General features: G+C 45.8%; 1 protein-coding gene across 1 annotated transcript; it reads right to left on the bottom strand.

Moving 5' to 3' along the window:
- Nucleotides 1–10,692: 10,692 nt before the first annotated feature.
- Nucleotides 10,693–13,367, bottom strand: LOC147865263 (uncharacterized). Its single transcript, XM_087318655.1, has 5 exons — nt 13,304–13,367; nt 13,035–13,162; nt 12,024–12,909; nt 11,393–11,927; nt 10,693–11,140 (listed from the first exon to the last, which is right to left on the bottom strand). The coding sequence occupies exons 1-5, from the start codon at nt 13,365–13,367 to the stop codon at nt 10,693–10,695; spliced, it is 2,061 nt and encodes a 686-aa protein (XP_087174781.1).
- Nucleotides 13,368–14,972: the final 1,605 nt, after the last annotated feature.

Here is a 14,972-nt window from a genome sequence, read left to right as displayed (position 1 = left end):
ACGACCGGGTCTTTGGATCCAACTTTCCTCTCCGGTCCTTAGCAACGTGCACGTACGCAAGACATCCGAATACCTTCAGATGCCGGTAGGACACTTCCTTACCGGTCCAGATTCTCTGTGGCGTGTCTCTGTCCAAGGGTACTGAGGGTGATCTGTTTATCACATATGTCGCCGTCGACAGTGCCTCAGCCCAAAACTTCTTGGGTAGTTTTGCATGCGCCAACATACTCCGGACCCTCTCCATTATGGTCTGGTTCATCCTCTTGGCCAGCCCATTTAGTTCTGGCATCTTCGGCACGGTAAATTTGAGCCGGATTCCCTTCGAGCGACAGTACTCCTCGAACTGCCCCCGGTATTCACCTCCGTTATTTGCTCGAACCGCCTTCAACTTCCGGCTGGTTTCTCTTTCCACTCTCGCGTGGAGCTCTTTGAAGACGGATAGCATCTGATCCTTCATCTTCAACGGTGTGGCCCACAGCTTCCGGCTGTGGTCATTTATGAACGTCACGAAGTACTGCGATCTTGCATGTGACTTCGTGTCCACTTGACACACATCAGTATGCACCAACTCCAGTGGTGCATTATGTCTCATCGGTGGCCTTGGTCGGAAGGAGGTCCAATTTTGCTTACTGGCCAGACAATCAGCGCACTTCTCCAAGTGCATGTTCTTCACTGGAATGAGGTTGTCGTCTGCAAGCCTCTTCATCCCCTTCTCGCTCATGTGACACAGCCTCTTGTGCCACAACTCACCGGCAGTGTCGGATGCCACGTTCACTTCCTCCGGACATAACCGAGCATTCATCAGGTACAACGTGTTTACCTTCCGGGCCCGAGCCACAATCAGGCTCCCTTTGTTGAACTTCATAACACCATTCCGGATGCTACCCGTGTAGCCTTCATCATCTAGCCGACCGGCTGATATCAGGTTCAGACGAACCTCCGGAACATGTCGGACATCCTTCAGCAACAGCTTGTATCCGGTTGGTGTTGTCAACCACACGTTTCCTATGCCGACAATTCGGCATGTACCTTCATTCCCCATCCGGACACAGCCGTGATCACCGGCTGAGTAGGATGAGAAGCATTTCCGGTTCGGGGTAAGGTGGAACGACACTCCGGAGTCGACCACCCAAGTCATCTTGTCGCCGACAAGGTTTATCTCACTCTCCTCGGTGATGAGCATCAACTCTTCTTCACTTGCCGCGATTGCCGTCGTTCCCTTCCGGTCCGTTCCCCTCCGGTCTTTACCATTCTGTTCTGGTGTCCGCTTCGAATCGGTACCGTCAGTTTCCTTGTCTTTTCGGAAGTGCCGACAGTTCTTCTGGAAGTGTCCCGACTTGCCGCAATAGAAGCAAGTAGGCCTCCCCCTTGACTTTGACCGTGTCCCCGACTTTTCCCGGTTTTGGGGACTACGGTTCCTTTGTCTTCCGCATTCCGATTCGGTAAGGAGCGCTTTGGAGTCGGAGCTTGTATCCTTATCTTTCCGATGCGCCTCCTCATCTAGCAAGCTCGACTTCACTGTTGCTAGGGATAACCGTTTCCCTTCCGGCCCGGTGTTGCCCAAAGTGACAACCAACGTCTCCCAACTATCTGGGAGGGAACCGAGCAGGAGTAGCGCTAGTACCTCATCGGCGAGAGGTACTTCCAATGATGTTGCTTGGTGTATTAGCCCCTGGAAGACATTCATGTGCTCCGCCATGCTGGAGCCATCTTGGTACCGGAGTCTTACTAGCTTCCGGAATACCGAAACCTGATTAACAACATTTTTGTTCTGAAACATAATGCCGATTTTCTCCCAAAGCTCATGAGCCTTGCTCTCTTCATTGAAGTTGTTGTATAGGCTCATGTCGATGAAGCACCGTATGTAGGCCGTTGTCTTCATGTGCATCACCTCCCATATCGCGGCGTCGATCTTGTCCGGTCTCTTGTCCCCGAACTGAACCGGCAACCAAAGATCTTTAACCACGAGCATGTCCCTCATCTTCGACTTCCACACCGAATAGTTGGAGCCAGTGAGCTTGAACATGCCTCCCAATGAATCGTCCATTTTCTGTGTTGTTTTGCTCTGATACCACTTTGACAGGAATTGCACGCTCCCGATGAACAACGCTCGGCCACAATCGAGCTTAGAATCAAAAACACAGAAAACGGGAAATGAATGCACGACACAAAGGAGAGAAGAGTACACAGGATGTTTAACGTGGAAAACCCTAAGAGGGAAAAACCACGGGAGTCCACAGACTCCAAACTATCACTATATCACAATGATTACAACAGTGAGCTCACGGAGGCAACGACCTCGTGCTCATGATCTTCGCCATAGGCGGCGGTTACAACAGAGGCAACAACCTCTTTCTCTCTCTCTTTCTCTCTCTCTCTCTGTACATTGTTACGCTCTCTCTCTTCTTGCACCAACGAGAATGACAACAACACCTATACTGAGTTTGCCTTAAGTCATATTTATACTAATATGACTTTTCGGCTATTTACAAATATAGCCCCGATGGACTCTCAGAAACATATTTACAAGTATGTCCCTTTATCCGGTGAGCACTTCTCACCGGGCCTTCATCATCCGGCTCTTGCCAGGTACCCCTCATCCGGTTCTCACCGGGTCTTCCGTAGCCGGGTACTCCTCTTTTGGTTCTCACCGGGTCTTCCGTAGCCGGGTACTCCTCTTCCGGTTCTCACCGGGTGTTCCGTAGCCAGGTACTCCTCTTCCGGTTCTCATCGGGTCTTTTGTAGCCGGGTACTCGACATCCGGTTTCCCATCCGGAGGGACTTGTTTCCTAACAATTGGCATGGTGGACGTTACTGTTGCAGGAATTTGAGTTCGAAATATTCCACCGACCTGGCATAGAGCACGCAGTAGCAGACTATTTGAGCCGGTTAGATTTCGATGAGAGTGGTGACGGAGTCCCAGATGAGTTTCCGGATGCTGAGCTATTTAGAGTCATTGCGGAAACGGCAACAGATGAAACGGTGGCACAAGAGGATAAGTGGCTAATGAATATGCAACAATTTCTGAGCACCGGATTGCCTCCGGAGGAGATGAACCAAGACGAGAGGAAACACTTGGTGGTACAAAGCCGACGCTTCTGTTTATTACGGGACACGCTATACCACAAAGGCGCGGACGGGATATGGCGACGGGCGGTGCGCAGTGACGAGAAGGATGTAATACTACGAGAAGCACACTGCGGAGTCGCCGGAGATGCTACGACAAGGAAGATATGGCAGAGTGGCCTATGGTGGCCGACAACATTGAAAGATGCGGTTCGGTACGCTAAAGAATGCGATCCATGTCAGCGAATGGGCCAACCAACCGAACAAGCTAGGATGCCGCACCACCCAGTATTGCCGTTAGAACCATTTCAGAAATGGGGGCTGGATTTTGTGGGTCCATTCAAACCACCGGCAATGAGAACCGGCAACCGGTATGTGATCGTAGCTACGGATTACTGCACGAAATGGGTAGAAGCCAAAGCCTTGCACGACAACACCGCGGTGTCGACGACGAAATTCTTGTATGAATATATCTGGTGCAGGTATGGATGCCTGATCGAGCTAATAAGTGACCAAGGAGGGCACATCCTCGGCCAAGTGGTGGAAAGCTTGACGTTGTTCTATGCCGTGGTGCATAAATGGAGCACGCCATACTATCCGCAAGCAAACGGGTTAGCTGAGTCGACGAACAAAATGCTACAGAATATCCTTTGGAAAATCGTCAACGAAAACCGCACAGATTGGGATACGAAATTGCACAGCGCACTCTAGGCTTACCAGACAGCCTACAAAACAAGCATCCAAACCACACCGTTCCGTCTAGCATTCGGATTGGAGACCGTCATGCCGATAGAGTTCCAGGTCCCGAGCTTACGAATTCAGATTAGTGAACGGTTAAACGAGAAGGAATCGGAGGCAATTCGGTTAGCAGCTCTGTGTGAACTAGAAGAACACAGACTAGCGAGTATCATGCACTTGGAACTGGAGCAGCGGCGAAGAAAGGCGTTTGTGGATCGCCACCGAAAAGGAAATGAAAAGATGTTTGGAATCGGCAAGCTGGTACTAGTGTTCTAGACCCGGATGGGAAAAATGTTGGGGAAACTACGGTTTCGGTGGACCAGACCGTATTGGATCACACGCGAGTTCAATGGATCCTACCAGTTAGGGACACTTGCCGGCGAGGTCTTGGGTAAGTGGGTCAACGGATTTTGACTAAAGCCATACAAGGGACCCATGCCGAGGAACCCATTTGAACAAGGAACGGCCGATGCTGAACTAGATACCGGCATACCGAAAACAACGGCAACCCGATTAGCAATCGGCAACAATGAAGCCGGTAAGGGGGACAAAGAGCCGGCACACGGGTTGGATAAGAGGACGGAAAACCGTCACGAGGCCGGCAAGATTACTCAATCGGGTAAGGGTCCGATAGGACCGGAGACGAATTAATCTAACAATTGATAAAAAATAAAATAAAATAAAATAAATCGAAACGAATCAAAGAAATCATGCAAAGGAGTGGTGTGAAGGGCCATGCAAAGGAGGAGTAAAGAGGCACTTCGAAAAGGTACGAGGGGGCTATGAATAGGGCATTAAACCACCGCCACATGGCACGTAATGCTATTATAGTACACGACCTGCACACGCGTAGGCTCGAAAAAGGCGCCAAGATGCAGAGAGAAAACCCCCCCCGCATCGAGATCTTCTTTCGCGAACGAAGGAGCACAAACGCACACAGGCACTTGAAGATCATCAGAAGAGAGCCAACACATAGAGAGCTTCCTCATACAGAGCTTCCTCACACAGAGGCACAAACGAAGGAGCACAAACGCACACATGCACTTGAAGATCATCAGAAGAGAGCCAACACATAGAGAGCTTCCTCACACAGAGCTTCCTCATACACAACCCTCACCAACGCCGTCCGACCTCGACGCAGACATGGATTGCTAGACTCTCTCTGAGGCCGCCAAGAAATGGCTACGACAACACGAATTGGAGGGGTTCCTCACAATCATGGAAGCACCACTACACAGAGAAGGCGACAAGATCATCAAAGAAATTGACACCGAGCTGATCACGGAGGAAGCGATTCGTGCACTAACAGGCCTTCCGGAGGGGGGCATCTATACTACAACCCTACCTTCGAATGGCTCATCAAATACTTTGGCGAGTATTCTCTGGCCAGCAAGGGCTACAGGACACAGGGTGGAGAAGATATGTTATTCCGAGAAATTGCCTGTGTACTCCATGAGTTCGGCCACGTATACCCTCGACCCCCCGTTATGCCTCAGAACCGAGCAGGCTTGATCATCACAACATATGAAGGGGTCAAGGTGGATTCGCCGGTGCTGATCGCCGACGGATTGTGTGCGGCTATTGACATCGTAAGAGGTAAGGAAGCCAAAGAAGGCCGGAAAATATGGCATGCGGTGGCGCAATGGCTCACCCTATTGGCGCCACCTGTCGAGTCTGTCCAGACCAAGAAGTGGGGAAGAGTAACGGACAGCACCCCGAAAGCTACTTCAAAACGACAGCAGTTGTTGGCCACCAAGACCACTAAGGGGAAGACAACCGACAGGGAGCAGGCGGCGAAGGAGCACGCTATCCGGAAGCAGCCGACGGACACGCAGGAGGAGACACCGGCATGGCCCCTGAAGGGCACACTCCGCCGACCGGTGCAGCAAGAAACGGACACCCTGGTGGCAAGAATGAATGCCGGGACTCAGGAGGAGGAAACAGAGGAAGAACCTACGGAGCACCTCCAGCGGCGGCCGACGACGAGCACCGCAGAATCAGCCAAGAAGCGTTCGGACCCACAGAAGGATGGAACGCCTTTACCCCACACTGAGAATCCCACGCCAAGGGAGGAACCGGAACCGGATCGGAAGGAATTGGTCTCAGAAGCCCCTACACAACAAACATTACCAGCGGGTCAAGAAACGGCAAGCCCCGAAATGCAAGCGCCGGTAAGGCATGTGCTACCTTCCTCAGCCGGCCAAGAACAAGCAGAACAAGAGCGGCCAACCGAAACACAACCAGAACTGGAACGACAAAGTGGTCAGCAGGCAGAGACGGAATTGCAGCTCGACGGAGTTAGGAGGGACCGGCCACTGGCAAGTGAACCCATTAGCCAACCCTCCGTGCAGACGCAACAACAGGGCACCGACAGCCAATGGCTTTGGTAGATAGGAGAGCAGGTTGCCGGAGTGATACTGTATGTAGAGACGGAAGAACGAGCGCAGATGGAACGGTTGCTAGTCACAACCGATGAACTAGAGACGGCCCGGTCAAGGATCTGGTGCCTTGAACAAGACTTGGATCGGGTCACAGAAGACATGGCCAAAATGGCCTTAACCGCAACACAGATCCAAGCACCGGTGACTCCGGTGGATGTACAGAATAAAGAAACAACCACGCCTGTACATACGAATAAGACCTTGGATACAAAAACCGTCCCGGAGAAAGATGCGACGCAAGCCCAAGAGCTTGCCGAATTAAGGGACAAACTTGCCGCACAAGAAGCACTACGGAGCCGCGAACGAGATTTGAAGAAAGCGGCAGAAGAGGAGTTAAAGAAGACTGCTGAAAACCTCCGCCGGGCAGAAGAAAATCTGCGGAAAGGGCATCAAGCTTACGACCGGCTAAAGGAGGAAAAAGGAAAATTGCTGCAGGAGAAGGACAAGCTGCGACGGATGGCGGAAACGGAAATCGAAAGGCTGAAAGAAGAACTCCGTCAACAAAAGGACCGGGAAGACCGCGCTCGCCGGCAAGTCAACCAGAGGCTGAAGCAGAAGACAAAGGACTTCGACCACCTGCACCGGAACTTATAGAGTTTGGACACGGTGTCGTGCCTTTCGGCATCGGATCGTTGCGTGAGTCAAGTGGGAACCGCTGGGGTTTTGGACTAGGAGGAAGAAGAATTTGAGACAATTTTATAGTTATGTATAGATTATTAGAAAGAGAGATAGAAACTTGTGAATTCCACAAGTATAGATTATTAGATTTATTAATATTTAGAATCCTAATAACAATTTATCATAAATTGGAAGAGGTAGATTATATAAAACTTTGTGAATCCCACGATTATATTAATTGGTGTTTTAGGAAATATATCTAATTTCCCAAATATTTTTCACACACCCATTACATTGTGCTCCTCATCATTATATAGAGATGAGAGAGTCTTTTCTAACCCATGCCGTTTCTCTAATTATAGACTCCATGCTTTTCCTATATGCTTTATCTAAAGTGATTATGCTTTTTCTAACTTGTGCGTTTTTTATCAACTATAGTGTTCATGCACGCTAGATGTGCATGCGTAGATTTTTCTTTTAGCATGCGTTTTTCTTTTAACTAAAGTTTATCCTATGTGAACTTACCTTTTTTATGTGTGACATCTACTTTTTAACACGAATGAAATGTTAGTGTAATGGTAAGACATTACATTATTAACATGGAGGTGCAAGGTTTGAATCTTGCCTTATGCATGTTATATATATTTTAATATTTTCTACTATTTATTCATATTTATTAAATCGGTACTTTATAAGTTTTTCACGTAGTGTACAAAATACACTACGACAACGGAGCATAAGCAATAGCAGGAAAGGATGGCCGAGCTCCGGCAGGAAGTTGATCGGGCCACGACGGCACTCGCCGACGAACGGGCTGAGAATACAAAGCTATTGGAGGAAACAACGAAGGAAACGCCGGTGCCAGAGCAACAATCAAAGTCACAACCGGAGTCGTAGTAGCAGCCACCGCAACAGCCACAACAGTAGCCACCACAACAGCAACAACAAATTCCCGTCGAGCCACTGGAGACCCTGGAGCAAAGCATATTGGATATCTTGAACGAAGAGTAAGGGGCCGGTGTGAGATTCGACGTACAAGGTACTATCCCACAGGCGTGCCATGTGTTACCCGACCGGCAAAGACCAGGGTGTGAAAAGGGGAATTGTTATTTGGGAATATGTTGAAATTACTAGTCTTAATATATATATTAATATATGAGAAGATGTGGACGGACGGACCGGAATCGGTATGCCAATCCGGATCTGGACCGATCTCGAATAGGTGTCGGTTGGCACCGTTTTGTACTTCGCACCGGTGACCTATATAAAGGCCCGGTTACAATGTAGTCATTAATGGAGAGTAATATAAACCTTTTGTTTAATCATTGAGTATTGTTCACCGTTCTGTGCTTATTGTATAACTTACGCGTGTTAATGACGTATTGCTAAGTAACCAATTAAGGTTCAATTAAGCGTTGTGTCGTAAGTTATCTCGCCGTAACACCCTTTGGTGAAGTGTCTTAAGTGGACACCTTGTGTTAAGCTGTTGTCTGGCCCTAAGGATTAACAAAAGTAAGAGATTGAACGATTGAAGGAAGGTATAAGAGAATAGAAGAAGAGAGGAGAATGGATTGATAAGAGAAGAGTGGGTTTATTAGAATAGAATGATTACAAGGATGAGTTGGATACAAGGTGGGCTTGGAGCTAAAGACTGGTGTTGATTCGAATTGATTTGAGGATACATGTATGCCCCTATTTATAGGTTCCTATAGCTTAGAGATATCTAGAATGTTCTAGGACATTCTAGAACATTCTAGAATGATCTAGGGTTTTTACAATAATCAATGTAATATAGAAAGTAGCTTTTATTTTCTCATATGACAATAAGCTATCTTAATGGTTGAGGTTTTCAACTATGGATTACAAGGTTTGAGGTTCAAGTCCGGGTGACGCCATAATGGTCATGTGTTCATGACATAGTCTTGGGTTCAAGTCTAGGTGAAGCATAATGTTCACGGATTCATGACACTATCCCTCCTCTTAAACGACGAGTGGAAGGAGTTGTTAACAATGCAGGGCCGGGTTTGTTTGGATAGCGACGATGGAAGTCATTGATAAGAGCTTGAGCATTACAAACATTATCGACGGGTTCCCATGTGCGATCGCGCGGGGTATAGCCTAGCCAATCAACTAGATAATACAACTTATTCTGAGAATGGCAGTTACCTCGTACTCTGGGCCATCAACAAGTTGGAGAGGAGGTGATGGTGGCATGACACGATTGGGAATCGAGCTGGTGTGGCAAGGTTCCAAAAGAGAGTTGTGAAAGACTGGATGAAGCCGCAAATTTGCAGGAAGATCAATACGGAATGTTGCATCATTAATCTGCTTCGTGATGACAAAAGGACCCAAGCGTTTATAATCTAGCTTATCACATGGTCGAGTAGTCTTTATGTGACGGCGTAACAACTATACCCAATCACCAACCTTGAATGGAGATGGAAGACGATGTCGATCTTTATGTTGGGCTTGAGCTTTCTGAAGATGTGAAGACAACTCGGACTAGAGGTGTTGCTCCGCACTAGGGTTTGGTGAGATCACTGGAATGTCCAAGAGACACCATCGAGGATGGTTGCCAGTATAGGCATAGAAAGGTGTGACCTTGGTAGAAGAGTGTATGGTGTTATTGTATGCAAACTCTACAAGATGCAATATATGACTCCAATCATCTTGTTGATTCTTGATGAAACATCGAAGATACTGCTCAAGTGTTTGATTTGTGTGCTCTGCTTGGCCATTAGTTTCGGGATGATATGCTGAAGAGAGTTTGCAAGAGATTTAGAGCCCGTCACATAGGTGCTTCCAAAAGTGAGAGATAAATTGCGAACCCCCCCCGCCACATGACAATAATTCTCCCCTCTTATACTAATGGATGTCTTTACATGTAGGTCATGTGGCACACACCTAAAGAAGCTTGTGCATGTGCGCGACGATATAAAGCATGTGGCCATGTGGCACACATAGAGAAACTTTGCATGTGCATTATATGGTGCACATGAAATACATTACATGGTTTTGACTATACAACATTTGTTCCAAGATAATGCAAATAAATCCCTAAGAACAATAATACTAAAGAACTTTGAGTCTAGAATGTAAATAAACTCCAATGAGTCAAATTAGGTGGATCTCCAAGGAGTGTTGGGTCACAGAACCAAGTTGAGATGCATGGTTGTAGTTGAGGCAAGTGTGGAATCATGGTGGCACTAGTCGGTCGTATCCCTTTATGACATGAACCACCTCCTAACATGCACATCCTCCGGTATGTGCTAAGTGAAGAAAATTCAACTAAATTCTTCTTTCCTTTTATTTGAACATTTGATGCATGCCAATCATCTTCATTCAATTCCGGAATCGACACGAGAGACATCTTCACCCCTTCTAATCGAAAAGCTAACTTCTCATTTACTTTCTCTTCTAGACCGGTATCCCGTGATGAAACTGTCGTTACCGCTTCTAATTGGATACTTGTAGCTGTCACTTCATGGACCACCTATTCTTCAATATCTTCTTCCCAATTCGTATTAGCTTCCATGGATCCTTCATCTTGCAAAATGTCAGGAACAAGAGAGAATCGTTCTTTAAAGAGTTTAATTCATTTACTAGCAATTGGAATTCGAAGAAGAGTTCCATCAAATTCTAATAAGATATATGTTCCATTTTGCCGGACTTCTACCACTCGATACGGCCCAAACCATCGACGAGAGAATTTTCGAATAGATTTGTGCTGATGTTTGAGGCTACTATCAAACACAAAAACCCAATCTCCTTTTTCAATGGGAATATTCTGAACTCGATGTCTCTTGTCAAATCGATCCTTATTCTTCAATCAAACTTCTTGTTGTCTCCTAGCAGCTTCAACTATATCCTTCGGCCTATTCTCTAATTGCCGAATTCGAATAGTCAACAAATCTTCACATTCCATCTGATCTTCCCAAGGTAAAACTCCCCAAGTGGGAATCATCCGCTCCGTAGGCATAATAGGCATCTGACCAAAAAGTAGTTCCGATGGCATAAATCCCGTAACAGAGTTGTGAGTGCATCTATCAACCCAGAGAGCATAAGGTAGCATGTCAGGCCACATAGAAATTCGACCATCACATGCTTTCACCAAAGCTTTCACAATCGGACCATGGACCCTTTCCACTTTACCATTTCCCTCTGGATTATATGCAGTAGTCCGAGTCAATCGGATCCCGAATATTTGGAAGAACATTCGAGCCTCATCCGAATCAAGCTCCCCTCGATCAATTACAATCTGCCCAACATTACCATATCTACAAATTACATCCTCTAATAAAAACTTTAGAATGGGCGATGCAGACTTGTTTCAGAGAGGTCTTTCTTCCACTTGGTTGGACAAGTCCTCTCGAGTAAGAACCAAGTATTTCATTTGATTTCGACTAGAGGGCATATGAACTATATCCACCATCCACTTATAATGCAACACATGTGAGTACGTCGGATGTAGCTCATCTCTCACCTTATAATTAGAATACATTTGACATTCAATGCATGATTCCACATACCTTTGAATATCCACATACATTCCTTTCCACCAATTCCGATCCTTAATCTTCGAAAATGTGTTTACCACTCCTTTATGTCCAACCCAATGACTATCATGAAGATATGAAATAATCTTATCTTTCTGAACCTGTAAACCGATAGCTCGAGTTGGGGGATCCTTAACTTTCTTTGCAAGTCTCCAAAGATATCCATCCTTCAAGAAAAACCTATAAGCCTTCTTCCTAAATAGCTGAAAATCCTTTGGTGTCCAATCAGGGCTTCCTTCTTGTGCTTGTAGGAATTTCCCGATTTGCAATAGCTCTCCTTCATATTCCTCCTCTCTAAATTCAGGCACCTGTACACCAATCTCATTACAAAAGAATCCATTATCAAAACCATCCTCTTCCTCTAGAGAGGATGGCTCTAGAATAGTCCGTGCTCGACACAACATATCAACCATAACATTGTTTTTCCCTTTAATGTGTCGGATCTCTGGGTTAAATGTTTTAATATAGGCAATCCATCTCAGCATGGATATATCTGTAGAAGAGCATCCTGAAATCATTCAAAAGATCGGTAGACAATTTGTCTCTATAACCACTTCCGATCCAATCAAATAATCCTTGTTTGCTTTAATCGTAGAAACTATGCCCCACAACTCTCTCTTTATTTGAGCATACTTTCTTTGTTGATCATGTAAAATCTTTGCTCCAAACCGAATAACATATCGATCTCCAGTTTCATCCTCTTCATTAATAACCCATCCAATTCCAGTCTGACTTGCATCTACAGTCACAAAGATAGGTCGACCTTGCTCATATATAGGTTGTCGCAAGGCTGGTGCAGATGACAAAAGTATCTTAATCTTCTTCATGGCCAGAGTATGCTCCTCCTCCCATATAAACCTTTGTCCTTTCCGTAATAACTTATATAAGGGATCAACAAAATGTGCAAAATGTGGAATCCAAATATGATATAAAACACATGCACCTAAAAATCGTCTTACTTCTGATGTTGACTTGCAGATATCCTCCATTGCATTGATGCCGTCCACCTTGGTTGGATCAGGTTTCCGACCATAGGGGTCACACAAATGTCCCACAATCCGCACTTCAGATCTACCAAAACTTGATTTTTCTCCAGAAATTGTCAAATGTGCCTCCTCTAAATTCTTCAATATGTCTTCATAGTCTGCTATATGATCTAAGACGAATTTCCGACATCCATCCGACCCAACTTCTTCACCCTTCTCTTCTTCAAGACATCCTTTAATCGGAATGTTATCCAAGAAAGGCATTGTTCGATGAGGAATGTGATCCCTGAACACCTTATTCATTGCGTTCATCATATGAGCGATAGAACTAGTTGGGCCTTGTGGTAAAGTACACATTCGAACCAACCCAATAGGTGTACGCATTGTAGTAATATCCCTACTATCCATAGCAAGCTGAAATTGATCATATCCAGAATACAAATCAGCCATGGAGTAGATAGCTCTACCTACAAAGGAATCCACGACAGGACCAACTCCTGAATTCTGAATTGATATTTGTTAACTGGTTGGAGATCTTGAATGAACCTGAGAGATCCGTTCATTTTTTACCCTGTAAACCACCGGTTAGAATACGGAGCATTCGAAGGCTCCAAGATACCCATATGCACCTTCTCTTTTAGCAACTCGATGAGTTTCCGAATATGAGCTCTCGGAACGGGAATTGGCTTCAAGTTCCAAGGCATATGAGGGACAATAAAGATAATCATTGGCTCCACCAGTTGTGGGTCCACACAACCTATCCATGAAGGTGAAACAACAAAGGCTTTACAATGTTGAGATAACATCCTTTGAAATCGGCTCTCTTTGGGTCGATTTCGAAATGTTGCAATTTCAGCATACATATCCACTAAATTGGCCGGAATAAAAAATGACTGACCTTCATTTGAATACAAAGGATTTTCCAACTCCCTAATGGTATCCACAAAGGAAAATTCCTCCATAATTCCTCACACTTGATCATCCAGTTCCAGAATCCGATATTTAAGAAACATCACCCGAATGTCTTCTACATTTACCTGGCTTTTACGATTTAAATCATCAACAGAAGAAAATGAGATTGCTCCAATATAAGAAACATAACCTTTATTATTTCTGGAACAATAATTCTCATACATGGACTTTTGTTGTCGCGAACTATTATAGCCCTATTTTACAATAGTCTTATCTAAAAATCCTAATTAGAGGATACATGTAAACTATCCTTGTTTCTTTCGTGATTAGGTCGAACTGTTTGAAATTGCACTGTCCTTCCACCATCCATATCTTTGATCCGAGCATAGGCCGATCCATCATCCAATACCTTGGTCTCCATGCGGACAACAACCATAAAGGGATGGCCCAATATAAATGGATATGTGGCTATATCCTGAATAAAGAAATGTTGAAGCACAGTACCACCACCAATTGATACTTCCACGTTTGGGCAAGCTCTCGATAACTCCTCTGATGGTTGTGTTGTTGCTCAAATCCTCCAATGATGATCAGAAGTCATCGTCCACCCTCCTTGCTTGTAAACCTCCAAGGAAATGAGGTTTATTTCCGAGCCACTATCAATTAGAGCCATGACTGCCTCCGATAAACCACCAAGTCGTACTTTCGTTTCTATAGTTGCCCAGGCCTAGTGATTCTGAGTAAAGTTGCTCCTCGAAATATTATCTTCATGCTTCAGCACTTGTATAGATCCTTCTTTCCATCCACCTCCTTTGTAGTCATTGTTGTATCAACCATAATTCGCTTTCTTCGCACCTTCTCCAGTAAATCATCCTAAACTTCCTTTTTGGAGACCGCCAACAAGGTTTCTAATGGAACCGAGATATGTTGCTTTAGAACACAATGAAGGAGAAAACATCTACCTCTTGTTCCAATTCGGTCCGCATCCAAAATGTTGGAGATGACTTCTGTTGCAAACGGTGCTCGGCCACAACCGAGGAATAGGATCAACTCTCCGAAAATGGGAAATACAAAGTACACGAAGACTATAGAGAGAGGAGTACACAGGATATTTTACGTGGAAAACCCTAAATGGGAAAAACCACGGGAGTCCTCAAACTCCAACTATCACTATGAACAGGGATGTACAATGGTGAAGCTTCAAGGCAACAACCTTGAGCTCACTGTCTTCGCCACAGGCGGCGGCAATACACAGAGGCAACGACCTCTTCGTCTCTCTCTCTCTCTCGCGGCTGCTCTCTTCGCTCTCTCTAGGTGAAATCAGAAAAATGAGCGACCACCTAAAACTGTTTGCCCTAAGTCATATTTATACACAGATGACTTTCAGGCTATTTACAAATATAGCCTCAAGGGCCCTTGGCAAACATATTCACAAATATGTCCCCGCATCCGGATCTCTCTCCGGGTACATTCGTCATCCGGCTCCGTAACCGGGGTCTTCATCATCCGGCTCCGTAACCGGGGTCTTCATCATCCGGCTCCGTAGCCGGGGTATTCATCATCTGGCTCCGTAACCGGGGTCTTCATCATCCGGCTCCGTAACCGCAACCGGGCTTGCCGTCATTCATCTCCGGACATCCCATCCGGAGGGACCG

Source organism: Azolla caroliniana, unplaced genomic scaffold (assembly GCF_043228905.1).
Source record: "Azolla caroliniana isolate FFs.n. ecotype wild unplaced genomic scaffold, voAzoCaro1.0.p SCAF_4, whole genome shotgun sequence".
NCBI classification, from domain to species: Eukaryota; Viridiplantae; Streptophyta; class Polypodiopsida; order Salviniales; family Salviniaceae; genus Azolla; species Azolla caroliniana.
Note: the sequence above shows the minus strand (reverse complement) of the source record. Positions and strands in the feature narration are given on the sequence as shown.

Coding starts and splice junctions, on each gene's coding strand:
- LOC147865263 (XM_087318655.1), bottom strand. CDS start 13,367: ATGGAGGAATTTTCCTTTGTGGATACCATTAGGGAGTTGGAAAATCCT. Junction 12,910..13,034: donor TCGAGTTGCTAAAAGAGAAG/GTGCATATGGGT, acceptor ATATCAATTCAG/AATTCAGGAGTTGGTCCTGT. Junction 11,141..11,392: donor ATGTATGTGGATATTCAAAG/GTATGTGGAATC, acceptor TGTAATTTGTAG/ATATGGTAATGTTGGGCAGA.